At 45.7% G+C, this 27821-nt stretch overlaps 1 protein-coding gene across 1 annotated transcript in view; it reads right to left on the minus strand.

Annotated features, from left to right (window-relative positions):
* si:dkey-22o22.2 (neural-cadherin) overlaps positions 1 to 27821 on the minus strand; it is a 102967-nt gene that overhangs the window by 51164 nt on the left and 23982 nt on the right. The window contains exons 2-3 of the mRNA XM_035416595.1: positions 2734 to 2922; positions 482 to 707 (exon numbers count right to left, since the gene is read on the minus strand). Of these exons, the coding sequence (XP_035272486.1) occupies positions 482 to 707; positions 2734 to 2922 (415 nt within the window). The remainder of the gene's footprint in view (positions 1 to 481; positions 708 to 2733; positions 2923 to 27821) is intronic.

Below are 27821 nucleotides of genomic sequence, written 5' to 3' on the forward strand. Positions count from 1 at the left end.
ATTTTTTGTGGTGGAAAGTCAGCGAAATGCCATCTAGGCCTTCAAATGGAAACCCGGCTACATTTGTTTGAAAAGTGAAATGTTTCTCCTTGACTACAATGTAACAAAGCTATCTCCGGGTGAAGCGTGGGTTATATTGGGTTAATCTAGGCAGTTTATGTCAAAACGTTTCTCAACCTAGATTTCCACCACTCTAGACGTCTAAATTGCAGCTTTTGCTCACTGGGCTGTGACATGAATGAATGACCACTTTCACGTAAATAATTTTTCTAACTGGAATAACCAAAAAAAAAAAAAAAACCCAAATAGTGTTCTAAAACACACTTGCAATGCTCCTTGAAACTGAAAAATAGCATTTGAAGGAAACCCAGGAAACCAGGCAAATATGTGTTAGGAATATTATCTTAACATCCCAATGTTACGGTAATTAAAACTTGCAACCTGGCCCCCAAAACCCCCTCACCCCCCGCCCAGTGCTCACGCTTGTCCTGCTCCTGTGCTCTCCGGGACAAACACGGTGTAGGAGGCGTTGGTGAACTGCGGGGGGCGGAGCCCGGCCAGGATTGACACGGCTGCGTGCGGGCCTTTCCTCCCCTGCTTGTCCACCGCCTGGACCGTCAGGACGTACTCCTTGTTGGGGGTCAGAGGTCGGCCGGTGGTCCTGATCTCCCCCGAGCCTCCGTCCACCTCGAAGTGCTCCTCCCCGCCTGGAGCAAAGAGATGTGTCACATGACAAATGCACTCTCTTTCCTCTGATCCCTGTCTCCTTAAATAAGAGCAAGCCCAGAAGCCAAGCTCAATTCTCTCTGCCTCTGTAAAACAGAGGGAAAGACATAAGCTGTAGATGTGGTGATGTGAAACATGTCACATTACTAATAGCAGTTTGGAAAAATCATTCTCCAGACCGCATTTCCCAGGATGTGAAATTGGATTAGATTTTTCTTCTCTGGTGAAACTTAACAAGGTCTTGCATGGACAGCTGGAACATCGCCACTCCAGAGGGATTTACTGTATTTGGGGCTGGGCAGTGGGTGTGCGTGTGTGTGTGTGTCTGTGAGTGTATGTGCATGTGTGTTTGTGAGTGCGTGTGAGCATGCATGTGTGTGTGTGAGTATGTGTGTGTGTGTGTGCGTGAGTATTTGTGTGTGCGTGTGAGAGTGTGTGTGTGTGAGTGTGTGTGCGTGCATGTGTGTGTGTGTCTGTGTGTGAGACAGCTGAGGGGATCAATTCCCACCTGACAGCTGCTCCTGTATGTGTGTGTGTGTGTGTGTGTCTGTGTGTGTATGAGTCTATGCTTGCGGCCTGTGTGTAAGCGTGAGTATGCACGGCTGTGCGAGTATATGTGTGTTATAGAAACCTCAGTAAGACCTCAGTACGCTGGGCTGTTTTAGTCCCTGTCACCTGAGGCATGGCAGCAGAGCAGGGAGACAGCTGCTTCCCACTGGAGACCAGAGCTCCTCCCCTCTCAGTCATCAGTTTGAAATCACACTCTTCTTACACTGCATACCCTCCTTTAAAAATAATTCTACACCAAAGACCACAATGATAGCCTAACCTGGCCGTGTTATTATTGATCAATTGCATGTCTTAACTACCCAGCACATGATCAATTCTATTTAACTCACTGCCATCTAGACTCTTTTTCAACAGCCTCTTCTGCCTCCAGAAAAACAGGGAGCACTAAGGGAAAGCTTTATACCCCTCGCTACAGAGTGAAATGGGGGATGCAGATTCTTTTGCTAAAAATGGCAGCTACTGTTTTCTCAGTATTTCTGTATTTATTTGATAGTTTGATCAGACTACCAAAAATATGGTCTGGGGGGTTCACAGTATGAGAAATATTAATATTCTGCGGACATTTTAAAAGGAAACGGGATAGGAGGTTTCCATAGCCAGAATTAAAAAATCAGCATCCACAAAGTAAAGCCGGTTAATCCATTTAATCCTTCAGTGAAGAGACAGTCCCGTTAAACAATACTGTCACAGGTTATTAAAATTGAAACATTAAATTTCCCCGTCCCACTGAAGCTCCCATCCGCAGCTGTCACACGTTAATTAGAAGTGTCGTTAAAGCGGAATATTCCAATAAGACGCAAATGAGTGGATCCCCGGCTCCGGGCCGCATCCCCCCCCCCCCCCCCTCGCTCGGCTGGGCGAGCGCACCGGTAGGCGCAGAACGCCGCCCGCCCACTCCCGGCACCCAAACCGCTCTAAATCAAGCGGGAAATCCTGAGGGAGCCATTAACGCCGTGCCAAGCCATTTCACATGCTCCACACTTGTCACATCCTGACTGTAATTGAATTGCAACACAAAAAAAAAAAAAAAAAAAAAAAATCAATACGCTCCGCAACTGAGGTGGCAATATTTATTTGTGTCAGCGCACGCCAGATGTTTATATAATTTTAGTCGTCACCATATCGTGTTTTTTTTCTTTTCGCTCAGCACATTAACCTTTTGATTTGGGGGGGGGGGGGGGAGGTGGCAGGGAGAGGGGGTGGTCAGTGTTGTATTTTACACACTCATGGAACTGCAGTTATACAGGGCTGAATAACACCTAGCTCTCGCTCTTCCTTGCTGTCTATAACATGGAATCGGAGCTGCATGTGCGTCTGGCTGTTAGCCGAAGGGGCAGCGTCGTGGCGAGCAGCTTGTAGCGCTCGGTCGCTACCTCAGCGCTACCCGTCTCTGGCGGCGCGGGGGGTGGGTGAAGCAGCGAGCGGGGGAAGACGTACCCTCCAGCAGCAGGAAGCGGGCGGCCCCCAGGGTCCCGTCGCCGTTTCGGGCCGAGAGCCGGTACGCCACGGAGCCCGCGGCCGCGTCGGGCGCCACCGCCGCCAGGTAAGGGAACGGGAACATGGCCCACTGCAGGTCTGACACGGTGGGCACGTTCAGGGTCAGCCGGCACAGGTACCAGTCATCTCCTGTAAGACAAAGCAGCGCTGTCACAACCCAGGCTCATGCAGGCATAAAGCAAACAGTAAGGTAGAGATGGGGAGGTCCAGTTACCTCATACCAGTAGCGCTACTCCTAGTTTGACTTAGCATAGGTTAGGTCAAAGTAATGTTCACTATGTGAACTGGACTTAATGTGTTCATGGCTATGAATAACTGTACAAAATGAGTATTGTACATAATCGGACCTGGGTTTTGTAGTTGTTCCAATGACCTTCGGTATGCACTTATTGTACTATTATAAAAGCATCTGCCAAATAAATGTCATGTAATGTGATGTCCAGTGGGGGAGGGCCACTGGGTCTCAGCTAAAAATCTCCATTCAGTGTGGAAACTGTAATCAAATGCTCAAGATATAAAATGCTGACCAACTGAAACCTGAACCTAAAACCAGCTGGAATTCCAGATCTTTTGAGAATATGATTGTAAAAGTCATGTTAATAAAATACAATTATAAAATTCATTCATTACAACAAATGAGCATTTTTTTGGTCTCGGTATTGGCTTCCAGGAGTGATTCCAGCTCTAAACAGACCCAGGGCTGGATGATTGCCTCTTAAAACATTGCGAACTGGGGCTTGCAGCTGTAGCATACCGTTCCCGCATGCCATTATCCTGGCCAGAAATCTCCACAATTCAACACACTATGACAAACCCATTACTTTCTGAAACCCTGGTGCACATTCATTAAGTTGCTGAAACCCCATCTCCCAAATACTCGTCCTTCTTAAAAAGTATCTAATAACAGCTCCGGCGAAATGGCTCCGGGAAGAAAGGCAGCGGTGAGCGTGGCCTATTATACCAGCCGCTCGGCTCCCCCGCTCTCCACAGCCGTCTCGAGTCTTTGTCACGTACACCAAGGACCCTTTTGTAAGAGCAAAAATGACATTTCTGTAGAACACGCCAGCTCCCACTCTCTGGCATGTTTCTGAGAAGCGCTGTCTGATAGGCTCTACGTGTTTTTTTCTCAAAAGTTTTTTTTTTTTTTTTGTTTTGTTATTTTTTCCCTCCCAGAAGAAGATCAGACGGGGAATGGGGTCGTGTGGGGTGCGCGGGCCTCGGCTCAAACAGAGATGTCTGCTCAACGTTTTTAGGTTTCCGGGCCCGAAGCACGCAATGTTTCTCCACGTCTCTCTCTCTCGCGCGCGCAAAACTGGGAGACAACAGCAAATAAGAGGAAGCCTCACATCTGAGAAGCAGAAAAAGAAACCACTGTTTCCCCTTTTCCTTCCTGCTCATACCTACATCTGTGCAAGTTGTCAACAGACACAAAAAGACGGGAGAGAGGGAAGAGGAGTGTGTGTCTGAGACAGATAAGGATAGAGGAGCTCTTGACAGCTAGCACCAGTTTTTTTTATGCTAGTTTGAGCTCAGGTCTACAGCAGGCTTCTCTCTTACAGGGAGGGCTAACAGACAGCTGAAACAAAAACTTTTGGGATTCCTCCCACCTCAAAAAGCGACGTCGGAAAATGGCAGCCACCCATAATCCTTACCCTTCCCTCCTCAATCAGCAATGTCAAAAGGACCGGGGCCAAGCAGACCAAGCTATAACAGCACTCCAGAGAGACAGTGAAAGAGAGACTTGCGATAGACACTATGTATGCAAATATGTATGCAAATTCCCCCACACACTGCCTAGCAAACCACAAATCTGATATCCATACATGACATCTCTCATAAAGTACAGTGGCCTCAGATGGAATGCACGCCTATGAGGGTTTAACAAACCTTTGATAATGCTCGGTAATGATAGCTGATTTATGGTGCACGCTCTAAGAGACTGAGCACACTATAAATATACGTGCACATACATAGACGCATATAAATGTCAGACTTCCCCACGGCTCAGTGGGCAATGCTTTTAAACTGCAGGGATGAAATGGAAAGTGTCATGGCGGGGTCATGACAAACGGCGATATGGCCGCGTGCCATGACAACCGTGACATGAGCCGACGGGCGAAAGGGACGGCACGCACCGCCGAGCAGCGCCGGTCGCGGTGGGGCGAACCGGATAAACGCGCAGCGTCCAGCGCTGCGCCCCGGGGGCGGTCCGAGCCCGAGGGAATGCCGGTCCCCCCGCTGTCCGCGCACCTCCGTAGCGGCCCGTCGCGCGGGCCTCGCGTGTGAGGGGAGCGTGTTGCGTCGGCCCTGCGGGTACGAGGCGAGCCGCGGGCCGCGTCTTTGGGGAAGCCTAATCTGCATTTTGGCACCACGCCCAGGAACCAAACGGCAGAGGTTTTCGACTTTACGTGGCGCGGGGAGCCAGTCCCGCTTCCCGAAGTCATGACGGAGGCTCGGGATTGAGCTGATCCTCTGGTGCGATCAGCTGACATCACAGCGAATGAAATATGACTGCATGTATCGTAGGTAACTCATATGTTTTGGAACGGCTGTAAACCTTCGAAGGCTTTTTCAAATACTGGGCAGAGTCTGTGAGCTCACTCACTTCCTGTTGTGCCGCTCCCAGTAGATTGCAGCAGCTACCAGTGAGCCTCAGCAATGCAGAAACAATGAAACACTACATTACCCAGAATAACCAGGACCAGAGGGACGATGTACCCAGCAAGGAGGCTGTTCACTGCAATGTGTGCATCCCCAGCACCCAACACCCTAATTCCCCAAATTGTGTGCCGACCCCCACCCCCCATCCCTCGCCTCAGCATGCGGTATGCCTAATGGAATATGAACATGCTGTTCTTGAACACGCTGGTCAGAAGAACAGGGAATCAAACTTTCGCAAAGTGCTTTGAGAACATGGGCAATGGCTCCTCGTCTATGTACAGACGACAATAACAAGGTCAACTGGGAGCGTTAAAATGGTTTCTCTAACCCTAACATGGAAGGCTTTCTCTTCATTTACAATTGCCCCAGCCCCCAATCCCCCCCGCCTTTTCCATGTTAAAAAAGGCCCCCAATGTGATCTGATCAGCATTTGTGTGGGGAGGTAAAGAAGAAGACAATGGAGCAACAGAAGTCACATGCTGTACATGTGTTTGTTTATACCCCTCTAATCCTTTTAAGCCTGAAAGGCAATGAGGCAAAAGGATGGATATAATATAGACATTGTATAAATAGCTGGTGTACTTAATCTAAGTCTGTCCAAAGCTCTGTCCTAATTTGAATATCAATACAGTGTGCAGTCACGGGTTTTTATGTAAAATGGAAAAATACTGTTTGAAAACTCTCCCCCTTCCCTGAGTTGATATACAGTCATCTACAGCCCATTGTGTTACATGCATATATATATATATATATATATATATATATATATTGGCCATGTAGTGTACACATTTGATTGTATATATATGTATATATATATATATATATATATATATGCATATACTGAATGTACATACATTTTAAAAAATATATTCAAATCATCATTGAGCATCTACCACTGATTTCACATTATACAACTGACGTAGATGATATGTTAATCATAGCCCACAGTGGTGCCTACTGTTTTCTGGGTGAAGAAAGAAAAGTACCAGATTCACTGCACGGCCTGGTTCCACAGGGCACTAGTCCCGGCAGCCAGAGCGTAGAGAGAGAGGCGAGAACACCAGGTGAACGATGAGAAAGAGTAAACCCGACATGTTTCAGGGTCTACCGAACGGTGATGCGTTGAATAAAGCATGTCAGACTGAAGAAATGTCTGCCCATTGGAATTACTTCCAGCTCGTAGCTTTCCAGTTCTGCTGAAACAGGTCTGGAGAGGGACGAAAGGACTTAAAGCAGACCTCCGTGTACCAGACACAACATCTTCGTCATCGCATCGAGCTTGTCCGCTTTCTCCTCCGGCAGGGACGGGAGGGAAGCAGACAACTCCAGCTGGGCACCAATCGAAAGCGTGGGCCTTGGGGCCCGAGCCCCGGTGATGATCGTTGACGGCGTCACGCTGTGTGTTAGTCTAACCCAGCAGTGAATGCAGGAGGTGCTTGGAGGAGGCATCATTACAGAAGATCGACCTATCACCTCTACACTGGGCCTGTGGATATGTCTGGCAGGGGAAGATCGGTCAGCTGACCTGGGATCAGAAACAAATGCTTGTCAACAGAGACCCCCAATAAATGTCCTCTCAACCCCCCCCCCCCCACCCACACTCCATGTTACCATGGCAACTGATGGAGGAGGAGGGGTCAATGTCCTGTTACATTCTAGCCTTCCTGGTGCCTCATCCTTGCCATCACGGTGATGGGCGGCTTTGTGTTGCCCAAGCAGAGCAGCGTGGTGGCGGCTAGGCATAATTGCTGCTTCTTGCCGGCCTTGCATCAGCTGATGTGGTTAGCTTTCGTGTTGCAGCATTACAGAGACTCCTTTCCGCGCTCAATTAACCACTCAATGATGTGTATCTCATTGTTGTTCTGATGGCATACATTTTGAAGGTGGGGGAGTGTAATTAAGTCTTCAAATCAAGTGCATTTGTCTCTCCTGTTTAAAATATGTTTAAGGCAGTACACTGAAATGCCTCCAGAAGAGAAACAGAGAAAGGAAGACACAGAAAAAGTGGGGTTGCTGTGTTGGGTCTCCAGCTGGTTGCCAGGGGTGTATGGCTTCGGTCCAGCCCCAGAGAGAGCGTTTTCAAATGCTGCGTCCCATAGCACGGCCATAGAAAATGTCCACAGCGAGAGAAGAAGGAGCAGGTAGGGCGGGTGTGCTGTTTGTATCATACACTGGAAGCACACTAGAGGGGTGGGGGTGTTTGGCAGCTGGAGACAAAATGCCCCCGTTGCAGGAGATGGGAAACCACGGCCCTCCCATCTGCTTCCTGGGAGCTACTGGACTGAAGCGCAGAGCATTCTAATTAATGATCTTATAGACTGGCCCACTTTCCCTGCACACAGCCAGCTTCCTGCAGGCACACAGTTAATTAAGCGCAATTTTTCACTGCTGATGAAGAGAGAGAGAGAGAGAGAGAGAGAGAGAGAGAGGACAGTACATAAAGAGAGACTATTACAAATATATATTGTGTACAATATAGCAGCTACTACATTGCCCCAATTCTGCTAGATTCATACAAGCAATGAGACCCCATCTCATTTCAAAGGATGACACCCCCTTTCTCCTCCAGCCACATCCCTGAGGTCACTGTTTCCTCTTCCTAACTGCCCATCCAGTTTCACTGTTCTACCCAGTCCATCATTATGCTTTCATTTACCACCTGCATATAATGTATAGAGATGCACAAAGAATCCTCAAAATGGTCCGCATCTATATTTTAACGAGTATTTCCACTGGTCAGAATTCATACGGCAAATCAAAATATTGAATAGTCTTTGGTGAGAAAAGACAAAAGGCCCGGGCTGCCTGCAAAGACTAAAAATAACTCTGTGGCGCGCAACATAAAATGAATGCTAATACAATAACAATTTCACAGCTGAGAGACAGAGCCTCCATCTTGGTGATGTTTTCCATTCGAGCGGCTGAGATCTGATTGAGGGCCCCGGGGCTGTTTGTGGACACGAATCCCCACTCAATAAAACACACCAGAGGCATCAGCCCATGAAAGCCCCTGCTGCAGTGTGGTCTGAAAGCATTCTGTGGGAATGATTTTCCCCTCCCGAGTGAGCTCCTCTCACGGGTCTCCCCACTGGACCGCCTAAGCACAGGCTTCACCTAGCCTCTGTTTACAGACGCAGCCTCACTCGATGGGAAAGAAGGATGGTGGGGGCGGGGATCTGCGCTCTTAAAAACTGGGCCAAGCCAGCACTTTTGAGATCAGAGTAATTTTGCATTGAAAAGCAAAATATTGAAAAACTGCATCACTGGTAGGCAGACGACAAAAAGCCAGACCTCCTCAGACAAGCCACCATAGCAATATGCAACTGTGGTCCTATTTATTTTCAGCACTTTTCAATACAATGACTAAAGCTGGCTTGGGTGGGGGGGTGGGTGGGGGGGGGGGCGTGAGGTTGGGGTGCATGCTATTTTGGACACTGCTGGCACAGAACTGCCTTCAAGCTGATGTCCAGTCACACGTTCCTGGCAGTGTCACATGACTGCTTTATGCTCTCAGGGGTCACTCTCAGCTGGTGATCAATGAAATGCCCTGCATCTGATGGAACAACCGGCCAATGAGACAATAGCAAAATCCCTGGTTTCTCATTTGTCTAAGCATAGATAAAGTTAGTAGTGGGTGTCAGACACCCCAGGCAACAGCCTACTTGATACTAAGGTTAGCAGAGAAAGCTCTGGCCCTCACTATCTTCCCCCACACCCATTCTCTCTCCATACTACTGGTTCCCCAAACGCAGTTCAGCCATCTGACTACAATGTAATTCCATTTGGGATATACCGTGTCACATATACTTGACTGAACACGTGGAACCAGCAGAATGAGCTCACCCCTGTCTCTGAGAAGTACTTGTTTCCTCGCTGAGGGATCCCTCGGTGGAAATATTCAGCACGCATTAACCACCAGTTTGGACGAGGTCCCGTCGGCAGGAGCGCACGCCACGCTCTCTCCCAAGTCGCCCGGCGTCCCGCAGCTCTCAGTTAGAGCGGGATGCCGAAACCCACTGTGACCTGCTCTAGCCTGACCAAGAAAACGTTCCACAGCGGAAACATCGAGCTCGAGAGGCGCTCACGGATGAGGAAGCCCTTCTGGTCCGCGCGGCTCAGAAACTCAATTACAGCAATTCCGGATCACGCGGAGGAAACTCTGCATTTCCGCTGAACCGCGGTCACGGTTAATGACAGTGATCAGTGCCATCTCCCTAAGAGAACCGAATTTGTTAACCTCGGAAACCCCGCATTGTGCTGCGTGTTTTGTCACTTAAAGAGGGATTGAAGTTGCTATCAAAGGGTACCTCATTATTGCTGATGATCACGTTGGTATTCAAATCCGAACGCCCGCTCATTAAAAGGGTTGTAAATGAGCAATGATTCATTTGTACTCGTCCTTGGCAAAGCTGACCCAAAATTATTATTTCGTTTTGCTCAAATGTCATTATATCCCTGACCTTTGCACGAACACTAAAGTATAACACAACACGATGCAATCTTACATTCCTTACTTTTTCTGGCATGACCACGCACAGCCCAACGTTGTCATTAGGTCCGTTACTGACATCACATTCACTCTTAACTGTTCATAATCTTCTTTTACAGCACTGCTCACCAGATGACAAAAGTGGTGCCATGTGGTGATCTATGAAATGGGTAATGAAATAAACAAACCTCTATTTATTTATATTCAAAGCCTGAAACATACTATTCTGACATTCCTGTATCAGTTATAGGCATCAAAAACCATAATGAATACAAGTCTCATGTCAAAATGTATGCAGTGGTGTTCAAATGGAAATAAAACTCTGGGAAAGGGGTTTGTTGGCTAATTATTTGTATATCAGCCTTGTGACAGGCCATCTGTACGCTTGGTGCGTCAGACAGAACACTTTCCCCGGAGTCAGTTTTTAAATATTTATCAACATTTTCCTGAAGCCAAAAATTCACGGCAAGATCCAATCAGATACATTTGTCAAATCACTGCTGGCCTTTTAACTAAGTTCTATTTTGGACATTGCCATGCCATTAATGCTTTTCTTTTAACAAGGAGAAAACAGTTTGAATTCCCCAGTCCTGCTGCCAGCCAGTGAAAAGGGACTGAGCGAACGAATCAGCCAGGATCAGCGAGATTGAGCTGTTTGATTTTCGGTCCGCTCTCCAGAAGGGAATCAATCGCTCCAGAGGACTGAACTGGGCAAACCCTAGGCAAAAATCAACCCCATTTCCTTTGATGCTGCTACCAGAGGTTTTACTTATTTATTTATTTATTCTTTTTCAGAGAGTCCATTACTGAAGTGGAGCTCGGTAGGGATTGTTGCAGGAGTGACCATGGGAAACAGTTAAACAAATATTGCCACTGGAGAATGAATCAGTATCCCCTCTGCAGGGTGATTTGCCCTAGTAAAAAGTAAAGGTTGGCACAGATAGGTTTTTCGCAAATGCTGTACAAAACTCCTAGAACAGGGGCCGATTTCACAAAAAAGGGCATACAAGCATTTTTACTCTCAGATCTCAAATTACAGTCAAAGCGACTTTCACTCACAATGAGCCAATCCGCTACTGCTTCAGTATTATCACAGATACGCTTTCCCCTTGTATGACTTTTGTGATGCTTTCAAAAGAAAGTAGAACAATTAATTGGTTGGTGGCCTTATTCACTTTTAATGAGGGTTTTTTTTCTTTGTATTCAAGTGTTACTTGTCAGTAACCACGCATGAATCTGTATTGTGCACAATAATAGAAGTCCTTAAGCAAATGCTGTCAGTGCTTCTCATTAATCTTCAATATTTAGTTTTCTGGGATTCACACCAAAAAATGTTTTTTTAATAAAGTTGATTAACAGTGTTCCTTTAGTCTAACATATAACTAGGGATACCAGTTTATCTAGGGCTGCTCTCTCACCTGCAATTCAGTTATCCCTCAGAAAGAAGTTGATAGAACCTTCTTGTCAGTCAATCTTTACATTGCCCCTCCCCAATAATCTACATTGATTTCCACTAATGAAGCACATAAAATACTGGCAGCAATGTTCCCACACTGTCACATGCAGCTGTCAGTCCACAGAACTGTATACATTTTTATACTGTTGGGCGGGAAGGTTGTGCACAAACTGTGTGCAATAACACACCTATATGATGGTTTTCCTTTAAAATGTGTATGTTTTTTGTTATTGACAATTACATTGGTTATAGCATAAGATGCTATGTGTACCTACTGGGACCTTTTATCCATGAATGTCATTTATTGAGTGTTTACGACTTTGATAGCAGTATGTCATAATGCGCATTAAATAATTTGGTATGACTGCCCAACCAACATGCATGTTTCATGTGTAATTTTCATGAAATTCACCTCAGAACCTCAGAAACGCAAACCTTCAAAGTTATGAAATGATTTGTCCGTTGATTAGGATATGGATCCAAGAGGCAGCAAATGCAATTATGCCTTTTGACCAAGTTTCATGCACACACTTCACACAATCTATCTGTGGACCAAAATTCTGATTCCTTTTAGAAACACTGTAAAAAAAGAAAAAAAGAAAAAGAAAAGAGGCTAAAGTGATTAGCCTGCAGAACGCATTTTTCATGCAATGAGCCCCAGAGTGAGGCCGACAGTCGGACAAGTGCCAAAGTGGCCTGTTGACTGGTAACGGTGGGGGGGGTGGGGGGGTGGGGAGGTGGGGGGATGTGTCTGAGTACGCCGCAGTGATTACCACTGTGCAGAAAATCTTGCCGAACACACAATCTATTTAACACGTTGCTCGACGTGACTGGAATTCACAGCAGAGGCATCAGGATTGTGTCCGGAAAAGAAAACATGAACAAAAGAACCAGTGCCAAAAACGTTTTGCGAGCTTAATAAGAGAAGGCACAGACACTCAAGACTTATCGTGCATGAATTCAAATGTGCTTCTTTTTTTTTTTAGCTCATTTATGTATATAACCAAGAATTTGGGAGGATTACAATTTGGCTTGATGTTACAGAATCGCTCAGGGTGAAATCCATTGCGTACAATCCAATGTTGAGGGTAACTCAGCACAACTTATCTGGTACAAAGGCAAGTTTGCAGGGATAAGAGGAAAAAAGGAAAAAAACATGAAAGAGCAGAGAAGGCTTTTCAAGACTCAATATTCTAAACCTTATATAATAAAGCGGTGCTGTTTTTAAAGACCTTTAAAGCCACCTCGAAGGCAACAGTATGGAGGGCACTTGGGTGCATCTCAGTAGAAATATCTCATTTACTGCATAGTTTCTGTTTTTATGACAAAATTTACAAAACCTCCAGGACATCAACTCAATAATTTACAGGCTTCACATTTACAATAAGTGGCCCAAATATTTTTAAAAACCTATTTTGGAGCCAGTTTTCATCACTGCCCCAGCGCCTCCAAACCATGTTTCCAGGCTCGACACGACCGAATCCGAAACATGGAAACTGTCATTTAAATTATAAATATCTGAGAACTTTTGTTCGCCATTAAAAACTAAAACCCTTAAAAATTAATGCACGGACTCTCATTCCTTATTCATGATTTATGTCAAGTAATTCTTTTTAAAACTAACAATCAGAAGGGCCTCGGAGGGTGGGGAGGGGAACAACGGGGGGAGGGGGAGGGGGATGGGCGGGGCTGTGGCTCAGGAGGCTGTCAGTCACGTTACCCCGGTGAGGACTGGCCCCGCCCCATGCGGGGGGAGAAGCTCGTCGATAGCCGGGACACCAAGTGGCCCATCTGGCAGCTGTAGCCGGCGCGGCCTGTCACAGCCGCGTCTCCCTCGGGTGGCAGCCAGCGAGGCGGCCCGTCTCCCGGGCGCCGCCAGGGACGTGCGGCCACCTCAGCTGCTCGCTGAGAAACTCCCCCAGGTGCCAACGGGGGGAGGAAAAAAAAACAGATAACAGAAAAAGCAAGAGATCGACATGTTCAGGGCCCGGGTTCAGAGGCAATCTGCATTGCAGATGGGCAGTGGGGATAGTTTTTTTTTCCTAATTTTTTTAAAAAATATTGGCGAGTAGATTGCAGATGTGAGGGACACAGCGGAGGGGCTGTCACGGATCGGTGACTCCCGCTAACCGCATTTAGGCTCGAGCAGGCAAGCAGGCCTGAGCTGCCCAGTGATCTGGAAAATCCCATTGACCCTTTGACCCCTGTCACTGAGCCAACAGTCGGAGGATCTCGTCTGGGAGCGAGCCAGATACGCCAGATACTGGGCTGCCCGTCCTTCTGCGTGTTTGTCTTCCAAATATTTGCCATTTTGTAATCATTCACAGAATCTACCACAGGTCTGGCACTTGATGCCGCAGCATCAGTTGTCTTCACATGCATGTTTTTGAGGCAAAGGCTTATTTCATGCCCATCAAAGATGCTTCCAATGAGACAGACCACCCACCGACAGGCTGGAAGGTCAATGTCGGTCATAGGAGGTGATGGAAATAATCACAATTTATCGTATCTCAAAAAACAGAATTCCCGACGACAAAATTCTTTTCTTTTTTTTAATTTACCAACGCGTCATCATGATTTAGTCACATGGAGTTTTTAACCAATTTTTTTTCCAGTAAATCAAGTAATTAAATACTTGCAGTGCATCTGAGAACTGTGTTGAAAAAATCTCAAAAAGACAAAAATGGACAAATAAGGCATTTGCATGACACCCATGTACAGCAATGATAACAATTCATAATGAAATGCTCCACAGTATAAATGCTTTACGAGACTCCCAGCCAGCCAGACATTTCTTCAGCATTGCAGCAGAGGCAGAGAGATGTCCTTCCATGACTATTTCAGGCTCTGTGAAGTGATAAGCTGCTCCTGCCTCTCCTGAAGCATTTGATCTCCTCCCTCTCTCCCTCGCTCCCTCTCCCCCTCTCTCCCTGTGGGACACAGGGCCTCTCTGATGAGCCTCTCCTGGTGCTAGTCTCGGGCAGTCTCTGCGTGTTTTTAAACACTTATCAGCGACCATCAAACAGAGCCGGAATGAAATCATAAAAAAAAGCTTGGCGGGACTTGGCGAGCAGGAGGGACACGAGCTAAACTGGACCTGGCAGGGCCGGAGCGGTGCATTCTGGGAAGGTTCCAGTCATTCACTCTGATCCCATCTCCCCTATGGGATCTAATGCTTGAGTGACAATAATGCCAGGGCTTTAGCACCATTCAGGTGAAATTGCCCCAGCCACAACTGGCTTTTACACTCTGGTAATTCTGTATGGAGGCAGAGTGCTTTGCGCCGCGGGTCCAGCGCTGGCCTGCCCTGAGTGGGCCTCAGAGACCGGGGCTTACGGGGTTAGCCACACAAGAACATGAAAGCCAGTGTTTTCAAACATGGCGAAAAGGCCAAGATAAAAGATGCGACACCTGCGGATGGGGCTCAGATCAAGGCTCTCCTTAAACACAGTGTGTGCACGAGTACGCCGACACACACACACACACACACACACGGAGATCCCCCCGAAGAGCACAGACATGACCCTATGATCAAAGGAGAAGATTTATCCCAATGTTTTGCGCAAACACTGACCAAAAGGACTGAAAAGTGCTAAGCCCTTGCTGGGTTTTGGGGGAAATTTGTAGGGGTTCGGTGCCAAATAGGGGCCTATTTATGAGCGGAGGCAACAGTGGCTGCAAGGATCAGAAAATCTTGTTCAATCCAGTGGCCACACTGGCCTCTTCCCTGGAGGCGAAGCGTTTGATGGAAAAAGTCAAGTCCTTCCTAGTTTTAAAATAAGTTTCTCTCTCTTTCTGTTTCTCTCTCTCTTTTCTCCCCCTCCCTCTTCAGAGCACAGCGACTTTAAGGCCAAGGCCCACAGAGATTTGGGGGGGGATTAGACCAGAGCCTCGAGTTTTCACCCAGGGAGTTAGGGAGTGATTAACGGCGTGGCTGCACACAGATAGTGTATCACTGTTTCTGCCACCAAAAGGAAGCTCCCCTCTTCTCTCCACTCCTCTCCCTCCGCACTGTTTTATAGTCTTTCTCTCTCCCCCGCCGAATGCAGCCGGCCGCGGCCCCGGCTCCCGGCTATCTGACGAACGCAGCAGAGAGGTTTATAAGATTCAACTTGTGGAGAGGCACTAATCGAAAACACCAGTCACATTCGCTCATTTAAAAGATCTCTCTCCCACTGGGGAGAAGGGTTGATAAGAACAAACCATTCGCACGTCTTCACCCCCCCGCCTCTTTTTTCATAAAATTGATAAAATTGTTTACTGCGCTTCCCACGGTTTTCTGTTTTTCTCTACTTTTCCCTCCCCAGACGGCCCACGAGCCTGAGTCAGATTCGGGTCTGCTCTGCTGAAACACGCTTGTTCTGGGAATACCGGCCGCGTTGCTGTATTGGGTTTTTTTTTTTTTTTTCCTCAACCAGACTTCAAAAATCTTCACAAAGCAAATTATTTATCTAGAAGTGTAAGATGATAAAAAAAAAAAAACAGAGCAGAATGCATGTTCGCTAATGAGAGCAGCTGTCTAATAGTGGCCTTCGATTGGCCGAGCTCGCTCTGTCCTGGCAACCTCAACCGAGCAATAACAGCCAGAAATAAATTCCCTCAGTTCGCCTTTGCCAAATAACCCCGGCGTTCTCTTAACATTTCTACTTGATGTCGGTGCTGTGAAGTCGGCGGCTCACTTGTTTCTGAGGGTTGGAGGGGGGGAGGGGGGGGTCATGTGGTAATGACCACCTCTGTTTTCTTTCCCACTCCTCCATTCTTTTTCTGTAGAAGCCATCTTCACTATTGCTTATGCTGGTCTTCTGGTCAGCCTCCAGGTTCTTCTCCTGCCTGCGACTGTCTCCAGTGTCCCCTCTGTTCACACCTGCTTTCAAAATCCCCCAAATGCGGCAGGCGAAATGCTGTCTCACGGTGCGATTGCAGAAAGCCCGCACTCCACCCCCCCCCCCCCCCTCCCCAATGTGAAACGCTCAGCTGGGAGGTTGCACTGTGAAGCAGCTAACTCGAAAGTGCCCATCCTCTGGTCCTGCAGTGCAGATCGGCAAGGAGAGCTTGGCATGCTACAGGTACGGAAGGAGATAGCCCCAGTGTGACACAAATTCTCCGGTTTTAGAGCACTACCCTTTTAGTCCCCCCACCGACCCAGCACGGAGGGAAATAAGGAACCTCAGTAAAGAGAAAATGCAAATCAAAAGAAAAGTCGGCAAGAAAATGGGGGGAAGAAAACTCTTAATGTTGTTTCCTTGAGATCCTACATTAGGACGGCATGCAATTTGGACTTTTGTAACCGCACCTCTGCTTTGTCTCAAGCTGTTCTGACACACGGACGACCACAGCGAGCATCTTTTTCATCACTGCAAAGTGTGGACAGGTGGGAACACACGCTGGCATAAGGCATATTTGCAATTCAATCAGTGTGCTAGAGAAGCGCATTTAGCTGTGCGCTGTTTCAGGTGCAGAACGAGTGTTTGGGAGGGGGGCCGGGTTGGAGCAGGAGAGAGAGAGAGAGAGAGAGAGAGATGGGGAGGGTGAAATAGACAGAGAGAGAGAGATGGAGTGGAAGAGAGAGAGAGAAGACAGAGAGACTGAGAGAGAGAGAGAGTGAGAGAGAAAAAGATGGAGAGATAGAGAGAGAGCAAAAAAGGCAGAGAGTGGTTGAGAAAGATTCGTGGAGCTCAGCACTCTCCTTTTTAATGACACCTTCACTAATGTGCAGAATTAATAAGACAGAGCCCAGTCTGGCTTTATGTTGATTCTGATATATGCAGAAAACCCACTGGCTGGTGTGCTTATGGTGAGTACCTTAATGCGCTTGTTATTGTACATCAGTGACATGCAAAATCTGATTAAAAGACTCCAATAACAAGCAACAGATTTGCAAGGAGCCACATGAATTATTTAACAGGATGTTGCAATCCTCTTCTCTGGGAACAGCAGTGTGGCCCTTCTATTTTCTCCACCATGTCAGGTTTCAAAGTGCCCGCCCGCAAGCACTTCCTCTAAGTGGTGTTGATTAATAACGTGCCCGCATCAGTGGCGTGGGGCTATCCGTCTGCATTAGGCGCACGCTCGCTTTTTTTCTCTTTTTCGTTTACAAGTGCTTTCCCCCTGGCCCGCCGACAAACGGCGCAGCCCCATTCTTCAAAAGGGGCCACGTAGGAACCAACGCTCAAACCACGGTGGACGGCGCCTCCCTTTTTTTTTGGTTTCATAAGCAAACCACCTAGCTACATAGCCCCATATGAAGGTGAAAAAAATGCCTCTCTGAAAGATTTACTTTTTGTCGTCCTCCTTTAATTAATTCCCAGAGAAAAGGAGGGAGGGGGCTTCGGGGGCGCGGGGCCAGGGGCGGAAGCGTGCGATGACTGAAGGTATCCCACCGAGGCAGAGAGTTTCAAACGAGTCGTCGTTTAAAAGAATCGCATCCGAATCCGGCCCATTTAATCAGGTCTTTTCATGTATTATTTTTCACATGCAGGCAGAAATAATGTATTCCACTGAAGCCTGCGGTTTCAAAAACAGTCGAGTGACAGGAGAGAGGAGAGAGTTGCACGGAAGGGGTCTCCGGGTCCCTGGAATCAGACCATTAAAGCTCTCCTAAGTATTCTAATTCGGCATATTAATATTCAGCTCCTCAATTGAGGTCATAAATGTTCTACCAAAACAGTGCTAATGATTAAATGGATTCCCCCTCCCCCACCTCCCCCCACTCTCATTTTTGCCACCAATTATTCTTCCATAACTCTGCTATCTGCAAGGAAAAAAGGGAGGAAAAACAACCTTTCACCATTTTACTTCCATCTTCAAAAGAAAAAAAGAAAAAAGCGTGCCATTGTTAGAAACAGCAGGGCACTGTATCTAACCAGAAAATTCACAATTCACTTCCCCCACTGCACTGAACGTCTGTATATTTGTTTGCCTGTTTGTTTGGTCTCATATCTGTAACATATTTCAACAGAGGAGAGAGCAAGCATACAAACACAAGGAAAACAACCTCCTTCGAATACCTGTTCATCCCTCTGTTTATTCTGATAAGAGGAGACAATATTTTTGCATAGTACTTTAAAAATAAATGTAATATGCCTACAGCTTTGTCCAAAAAGCCTACACACACCATACTTAATTTTAAATATATTAAAGCTAGGAAAGTGTTGAGTATTATTTATCTTCATTCTACAGAACTGGGATTAACGATGATTGATGCGTGTTTGCCTTTGGGAACACTGGCAGCACAACAAGGTTTGAATAATAGCATAACAGGAGGAAGAAAGTTAATCACAAGTAAGGAGGTGCTGGCAGGGTGAGGGGAGGAGGGGGGGGTGGTTTGGGAGACCAAAAGCTCATTCTTCCCCAAGAGCGACTCACAATGGCAGGGGAGGCAATAACTCCAGCCCAGGGCCTGAACACAGGCCTGCGAGGATTTCAGCCAGACCCACTCGGCTTGCGTCAGGCAGAAAAAAATTACCAGCAGCTATTACCCAGGCTTGCCTCTGAGAATCAGCTTTGACTGCAGTGCGGAGATGGTTTCGCTCGCTAGTTATCATTTTGATGCAAGGACTAGCACAAAATGCTATTTGTCCTTTGTTTCTTTTTTATCAAATGCGTTTATCTTTAGGGATAAGGCAGAATATTCAAATATTTGAGGCTTTGACAACTGCGGTGCTGAACAAGGAGTTAATTAGTCTTTCTTTCAGATAAATAATGAGACCAAGTCTTGCAGATTCACTGTTTTTGGGGCAGGTGGGAGGAGCTAGCATGGAGGGAATTTCAAGGAAATTCGGAGACTGCCATTGGCTAAGAATTCTTGCACCTGAAATAGGAATGTATTGAAGATGCACACACACACACACACACACTCCTTTCTTAGGAAGACCCAGTAGTTCCCGAATCATGGGTCCCCTGGTGGATCATAAAAGGGGGTTATTAGATATATGTGAAAAAATAACAAGCTGTATTGCACTTTCTGTAAGCATTCACGCCAGTAAAATTACATGCACAGTAGTAGTTAGTGAACAAACTATTATTTTATATAGGCTATGTTAAAAACATTTTAAATCCCATATTTCAACGTGCTAGGCTATATTTTAAGAAAAGGTGGGTCACAGAAAATACATCGGGCTCAGTGAACACTGCACTAGACACCATTAGCATTCTTTGCAGGCTGGAGTAGGTCTTACACAGTAAGGGGTAGTCATACCTTTCTCAGGGAACAAAAAGACAGTGATGACACAGCAATGGCAGCTGACACGTTTCGGGAGCTTAGAATTATAGGGTTCTATCTTTGATGAGTTATTAACATAAGAATGGTCTTCATGTTTCTTCCCAATATGACAGGTTAATCACCTGAAATTACTTGCAAAAGCATGATTGAAGGCATTCAGTGCGTGCTGTGGTTTGGTCTGTGGTTTTCTGGTGTGAAAACGCAGCAAAATACATTTGGGCATTACAAAAAAATGGCACATTTTATCTATTTATTTCTTGAAAGTATTCCTATATATATATATATATATATATATATTTTTTTTTTTTTTAAGCATTACAAACTGACTGAAAAAATTAGGAATCACTGTGAGATCCTGGAAATATACTATCTGTTTAAACATTTTTTTTTTTCTTTCGAACTGCCCAGTCTGCCCCTTCCCTCCCAGTTACAACAGCTGGCAATTCCTTTCTTCATCGTGTAATGTACCTACTATTATTTGATAAGTTCTAAAGTTGCATATTCGTTCTGAGTTAAAAATAAATCTGTCTGTCTAGGGGTGGGGGAGGCTGGGCCCTTCAAATATTTGCCCTTAATAGCTGTTTACTTACAACAGTCAGTCTTTTTTTTTTCCTATTATATTTCCCAAAGGTTTGTGGGGTTCAATGATAAATATAGAGAATGTTCCTCAGACTTCATTATATGAGAGATCAATAAGGTACCAGCAATACAAAATAGCTAAAAGAGATTATGTGCAATCTGTCATCCTACAGGCACACACACTGAACTGAAAATACAAAACAACATGACCCACAGCTGCAGGGAAATCACCATGACTACTAGCGTAATATAGTATGCTATTGTGTATTATGAAGTTCTCAGACCAGTGTACCCCTATACCCAGTGAAAGGTGTGCTGTACATGGGAAGAGTAACCCATCCCATCCATGACCTCATCCACTATCCATTTCCCCTTATGTACGGTGTGTCTGTATTGTCTGTAAGGTTCCAAAAGCCATGTGGTGGTAAATTATGTTGAAATGATCCAGAACCGTGGTTTATCATCTTCAGTAAATAAGTACATTTTTTCTTAAATTTCACAGGCAGTTTCACAAACAATGACTCTCCAGTCCCTTTATTCCTCTAGCCAGTTTACTTGCTCAATCAATCAGAAAAAAAGGTAGAGGACAGTGGACAGGTAGAGGACAGTGAAGGAACTGTATCCTATAGACAGAGCCATCTATTTGGAAATGGAATTTAATTTAATTAGCTACATTTTATAATCGTAAGAAGCTAGTTATATAATTTCATAAATGCAACCTTAAATAGAAGGATGAACAAACAGCCCCTGTGGACATTGGTTACTTTTTGAAAACTTTACTTTCATTAAATGTTTGATATTGTACACCTGCAATGTCAGTAGGTTAACTTGGTTAGCTAGTTAGCCAGTTAACTTACTATTGCACAGTGAGATATTGTTACTAGGATAACTACCTAGCTACTGTAGCTCTGTTACCAGTCTCAGTACGCAGAGCAGGCTAGTAATATTGAAGTTACATGTATCTGATTCAAGACTACTAGCTAGTTAGCAGACTGACTTCTTTGGTAGAAGTTGTTAGTGAGTAAAAATATTTTAAAGCAAAATCAGTTTAGCGTAGAACAATTTTAGGTAGCTAACATTAGTTTCTTGCAAACTAGCTAGTTTGTATGTTTAAAAGTTAAAGAAGGTATCTTATGAAATTCATGCCTGGTGCAAAGAGGGGAGAATGGTCTCAAATTGGCCATTAGTTGAAGGTTTCTCTGCATAAAACTACACTTTATTATGTTTTAATTGTACAGTCTAAGAAACAGGGACAAAGGAGGAAGAAAAGGGCAACAAAATAGGAAATTGACTGATTATTTTTCTGGGGAAAATTATCTCTCAGCATTAAAGGGATTTCCTTTCTGGGTTTTTTAAATATAATTTCAGTTTTAGTGTATGTTGGTCTAGAGAGTACATATGTGCAATAAACAGTATTTTAGATACTTCCGAAAGTTACTGATTACCTGCTGGCTTTACAATGGCTGGTATGGGGCATTTTGGACTTCGTGGTCTTAATAAAAAAATACCGTGATGACTAACTCCAAATCAGCTTGCTGGGTTATGCCTCCCGAGTTGTTCAATTCATGTCAGGGGACATTCACAGAAGCAGTTCAGAAAGAACACTTTGCTCTCGGGCAGTTGTCAACAGCCTGGGTACTGGAAAGCTACAGGGTCTGTGGGGTTTTTGTTTAAAATGCCTAAATCCAATTAGACCTAAGAAGGTGAGCTACCAGTGTAATCCACTGCTTGGGCTGATCGATTAAGTGCTGAGCAACAATGAAAAGCAACAGTCCCTGTGGCTGTCCGGGACCAGGACCCCTGATTTATGCCCCTGGACATTCACAGAAGCAGAAGACCTTCTGCGCCACACCACAGCTATTCAACACGTTTGACGTGATCCACGCTCTGTTTTTTTTTTTTTTTTTGTGGAATCATCATCACTAACAAAGATGTAACGTCCTATTCTTTTTTTTCTTTTTTTTGCCTCTAACCTCGCGGATCAATCCCCAACGATTTTCCAAGGTAATCTTCCCTAGGTGATTTATATGTGGTGCTTTTCTTCACACCTTTCTGTAGCGGAGATCTCCCATTCATCCCTGGTAAGGCTGCCATTAAAGAGGGGCGGATTGTTATCGCTCTGGTTATGTTTTACATTCTGCGGGTGCCGTCCGTGAAAGCGCTCTGGAACTTTGATGACTGTAATTTCTTTTGTTTCCGCTAATGCTGCTATCTGTCTCTGGCTCTGTTCTACCAATTAAGGCCCAGGCCTTTGATCTGCCCATTACCCTGTGTAACAATTAGTCAGAGCCAGAACAATTCAGGTGAGGATTGATCCGCCAGCAGAGCTACAAAGTAGAAACAAGGCTTTTAATTCTTTTAATTAAACCGGGGCAAAACCTTTTGTGTTTTTTGTAACCGATATTGCCAAGCGCTGCAATACCGACCGGGGCTAAATGAAGCGAGCTAAAGGCAAATTCAGCATATTCTGTCACTTACGTGGAAGCGCTAGCCGAAGGAACGACCCCTGGGGAGGTGCCTGGGTTATGTTCAGCTCTCCCGCCCAGGACAGCGGGAAGCTTGGCCGGAGCAAAGCTCGCACGTCGGAGGAGCCAGCCTCAATGCTGAGTCCAGCACTTGACCCTGAAATACGCCCCCCCCCCCCCCGGCCCCAACCCCAAACTCCAACCAGACACCCCCTCCCCACCTAGCGTCATGCCCATGACAGCAGGACGATGCGGCCTAAAGTGCACCCTGCCGTGTCACTGCTATCTATCTCAGTCACTGACGGGGGGGGGGGGGGGGTCAGCTACAGTTCTACCCCTTCACCCCGACCCTGCTGGGGGTGCGGGGGGTAGCACAGTTGGAGCCAACCAAGTAGGAAAATTGTTTGGTTGGGTGTACCAATCACATAAAATGGGGTTCAGTGTTAGTTTCAACACATTACTATTTCTACCCCCCCACCCCCCGGCAAGAATACCAGAACTTAATTTAAAGCTGTGGTCAAATACATGCATTCAGTTAATCATAAGACAAATTACTTTTAAATTAAATATACACGTTCAATTATAATTGTAAAGCAAATTACTTTTTTGGTTTCTGTAAAAAATCCTTGTGTGTCCTGTGAGCCTCTGCTTTGCTCAGGGAGGGAGTGAGGGGGTTGGCAGGGAGCAGTGACCGAAGGGTCTGGGTGGAGATGGCTGCTATGACGGACAGGTCTTCTGTTTCTATAGCATGAGGGTAAACATTCTATGTTTGTTGCCGGGGATCTGGACCCTCCCATGCCACCCCCATGGGGACAATAGGGATCAGCGGTGGCAGCACGGTGTGACACAGAGGGCAGACACGCTGTGCTATTCCCCACGTTTCAGAGCCTGAACAATGATGGTGACAGCAGTGTCTACCCCTGCTGTCAGAATGGGGGCTTCGCTCCTCAAACTACCCCCCCCCCCCCCCCACACACACACAGACACACACACACACACGGACACACACGGCCTCTCTCATCACCAAGTCAGGGCTCACACCCCCTGTGTCACAGCCTTCTCCCCAGTTCCAATGGATGAGTGACATGTCAGGGCTAAAGGTGCTAGCCTGTTAAACAAAGACATTGAGCACAATGATGAATGTTAACAAAGGGGAGGGGAGGCTTTTAAACTTGGGGAACTCTTCGGGGGGGGTAGACTGCGAGAGCACATCTAATGTGGTCACATCTTTAGGTATTGTGTTGCATGTACCTGTCAAAGCTATGATAAATATGATACTTTTTCACTCCAGCACCCCAATGTGCCTTCCCCCAAAGTCTGCTTTTCCAGTTTTATATCAGCGGTTCTGCTGAGAAGAACAGCAAATGAACAGGCTCTAATGAGCATCCACAGAAGCAGGGGATTTATGGACGTGGGCAAGCGTGATCCATCCTGCGCGAATTTGTGCAGACAGTTGAACAAGATGACCTCATGAGGACTGCAATTTTAATGTTCCCAAAGTGGTGACCAGTCACAACAAATTGGATTAGTGTGTGGGGGGGGGGGGGATTGGATTTCCACTCTTCCCTCATTCACCTAGTTATAGCCCATTAGATTAACTGTTTCCAAAACTTCAAAGAGGATTTCAAGTGGACTTATTTGAAATCCTTTGAGACATTAGACACTTGTACTTTTTTGCCTTTTTATCCCCTGCTCATCCTGACAGATTGCGGCAAATTCAAGCAGAATCTTTTCCATACACTGAAAAACTAAACTGACAAATGATGTGGGAGGAGATATTGCCCAGAATTTCATTCCTCCCTCCACCACCCCTTTTATTGCTGGCATGGCATAAAATACATATCACAATGTGGAAATTTCTCTTTGACTGTGTTGTATTTGTGGATCCTGAGTTTGCTTGCTGCATATTGTTCTGTCTGCTGTACACTGATGTCTGATGCATACTAGATTGAATTGGGATCATCCACTTTGAATAAATTTTGCAGCACAATTCAATAACACTCCCAAACTGCAAAAAGGTTCTTCTTTCATGAAAAAAAAAATCAATTGAAGAGTCACTTGAAAGAATATCCTATCTTGTTTAAAGTAAATTGCAGTTGTATGGTTGTCTCGGTTATCGATTTGAATTGAAAAGACAGTTCATGGGGTGCCAAAAAAGCAGTTTAGAAACAGCTATGAGCTCCTGGAAGAGTAACACATATATGTTTTTACTGCAAAATGCCACACAACACATGTTTACACCATTAAAATATGAGCATGTGCTTACATTACATTTTTAGTAATGTTCTGTTTAGATTTAGAAAAATAATCAATTTTACGGACATGAAACTCATAAACCACACAGCAAAAATTCTATGAAATTTAACCACTATTCTAATGAGTGGGGGTCTACCCCCACCCCACTCCTGTTTTTTAAGCAAAGACAGCTGGCCTTGAAATGAGTAGACAGAACGCAACCCCGTTATTAAGGGTCTGGAGGACTTGGTATGGAATGATCCAGAAAGGGCTTAAGAGAGCACAGATCTGCAGCTCACCAGGACTGGCTGGATGGGACCCCGGGGATGATAGGCTGGCACACAGTCATGTAGAGCTCTGTGCATATGCATGCAAACAAGTGTGCGCCATCTTGTGACATGTGGTCAGACCATCATCCTGTATAGGTCACATCTGCTGCCACCCATGTAGACACGTATGTACACACACACACACAAACACACACACACTAATTTTGTTTGCGTGCACATGTGTGTGTTTGTGCGTGTGAGAGAGAAACAGGAGGCATGGCAGTTAACCTGATTAATTTTTATCAGTAATAAGACTAATTATTTCCTCTCCTTCTTAAATACACAGCGCTAATCCAGTTACAAGGTTTGGTATTTTGGGCCACTGCATAATTGTCCTCGTATGAGTAGAGAGGGGGGAAAACAGCAGCTGTAATCATTCGGGCCAGTACTTAATTTTTAGAGCAGATAGTAGGCAGAGTATAAGCAGATTTCCAACATAATTTTCTGTATGAAATCAATTAAACATGCAATAATAAATCTGCCTACTTCAATGACACGTGCTGCTCCATGTAATGATGGCAGTCAGCTTCTAAAAGCCTCCATGAATGCACTGTTCTATAGTGAATATAAACCTTACCTGCAACTGTGACAACGATTTGTGGCAGTGCACCTTGTCAGTCTGGATCATACAGCAAATAAGGAGCCACGTTATGCACAGGGCTCTTACTATGATTATAAAACACATAATAGCACATTGTTGCTGAAAATAGTCATTGGATGTTGGGAACCACAGTTTAAGAGTTAAAACAAGCAGTCATATAGCAGAGAGCAACATGTCCAGAAAGTTGTTATAGTGTATCTACAACAGCTCCTACAATCTCCCCCACCCACCCCCCCCCCCCTTTTCCAAACTGCACGGGGCCTGTTACTACAAGTAGATACTGTGACCGCCCACTAGGCCCCACACACAACTACAAACCCAGACATCTCCTCGCTGTCAGGGTACTTTTTTCCATCCTTTCTTTTTTCTCTTTGTTTCAGAATCAACACCAAACAGAAGTTGAATTCCCCCGGTGCGTCAAACAGTCCTCCCAGCCTCCCTAAATGCTCCTACATTTGGGGGCATTCAGGGTGGACAAGAATGAGCAGCTGACCGAGTCCAGAGTCTGTGAGTCCGACACACACCGCTGATCAGCTGCCGTCTGCGAATCGATCAGGGAGAACCCCTGTCTCCTGGTGTTCAGTGAGCTGAAAACTGGTGGGGAAGAAAACTTCTCCTTAAACTGATTATTGGTCTAGACCCATTTTCAGTCATTTTCCTAGATTATCAACGCTGCATTCATTTAACAAAACACTCAATAACATCAGATATAGCAAGTTCTCCTTACATAGACTATTAGCTGTGTAATTACTTTTATTTGCATTGCAAAACTGTGCACATTTCATCAATATCATTTAAAATTGTGGCCACATGTAGGCTACTTTGTTCTGTGCACTAAGTTAGTGTTTCTGGAAAAGATGTGCAATGCAGAGATTTTGGCATTTAAAAAATCTTGAAGAGCAGGTTTCATTATAAACCTTTATCACAGGTTGTGCTGAAAGCTAACACGGTAGTCAATAGTTTATCTTTTTTTGTAATGTGTGCTTCGTGATTAAAAGAGATTTTTAAAATTTAATTTAACATTTAATCTCCCTAACATGATGTGAGAAAGCTGTGTGTTTACCTTATTATTCAGATTGTTGGCTCACTTCTTAATCTAGGAAAATGAATGAAAATAAGGATCAATTTAAAGGAAAGTTTTCAACCCCACAAATTGTATGCTCTCCAACCGCCACTGCTTCTGTCTGTACAAATCCCAGTTTTCTCACCAGCACCACTACAGGCAGAGAACAAAAATACAACCATTCTCTCTTGGCCAGCTGCAGGGAGCCAAAGGACAATTACCTCCATTTTGCACCAGCCCACATCTGACTGTCTGAGGAGAAGAAAAGGCATGCGCTGAGTTCTGCCATATTAGTGGGTCAGCGCGAACTTTAATGAGTAAGAACTGACACATGTGCAGACTCCCTCCAGGACACCGGGAATAAAGTGGAACCCAAAAGCCGAAACGCACATTACGGAGACGTTTTCCAATAATAGAGAGGGAGCCGGAGAGGGTCACCAGCCGTCTTCTCTCCTCATTTTTAGCAGAAAGATTTATCGTGGTAATCGCCTGCGCCATGGCCGAGCTGCTGCAGGGCAGGATGTGCTCCTTCGCGTTCAGCCCATTCTGATCCTGCGATGGGGGATTTCAGTTTGAATAAATGGCTCGAAAGGGATTTGTCCCAAGGCAGGCGCCAGCCTCACTGAATTGGCCTGCCTCTATTACAAAGGCTTTGTGCTTGCCTGTGTATGCCCGTGTGTGTTCAGTGCATGTGTCGCCGCGAAACAACACAAATTCTATCAGATCGGGTCACACGCCAGCCACGTCATAGCCTGTGGAGTTCTGGGTTCTCTCCAACGATGGCACCATTTGTTGACTGCCCCGAGTGCACCATGGGAGTAGAAGTTCTGACATGGTGGCTGTGCATGCCTGCCTATCTCTCTGGGCGGCGGAGGCAGCCATGCCAACTGGCAGACTGTTCAGAGCTGGTGGAACGTTCCGGTGAGTCC

Source organism: Anguilla anguilla, chromosome 1 (genome assembly GCF_013347855.1).
Source record: "Anguilla anguilla isolate fAngAng1 chromosome 1, fAngAng1.pri, whole genome shotgun sequence".
Classification (NCBI taxonomy): domain Eukaryota; kingdom Metazoa; phylum Chordata; class Actinopteri; order Anguilliformes; family Anguillidae; genus Anguilla; species Anguilla anguilla.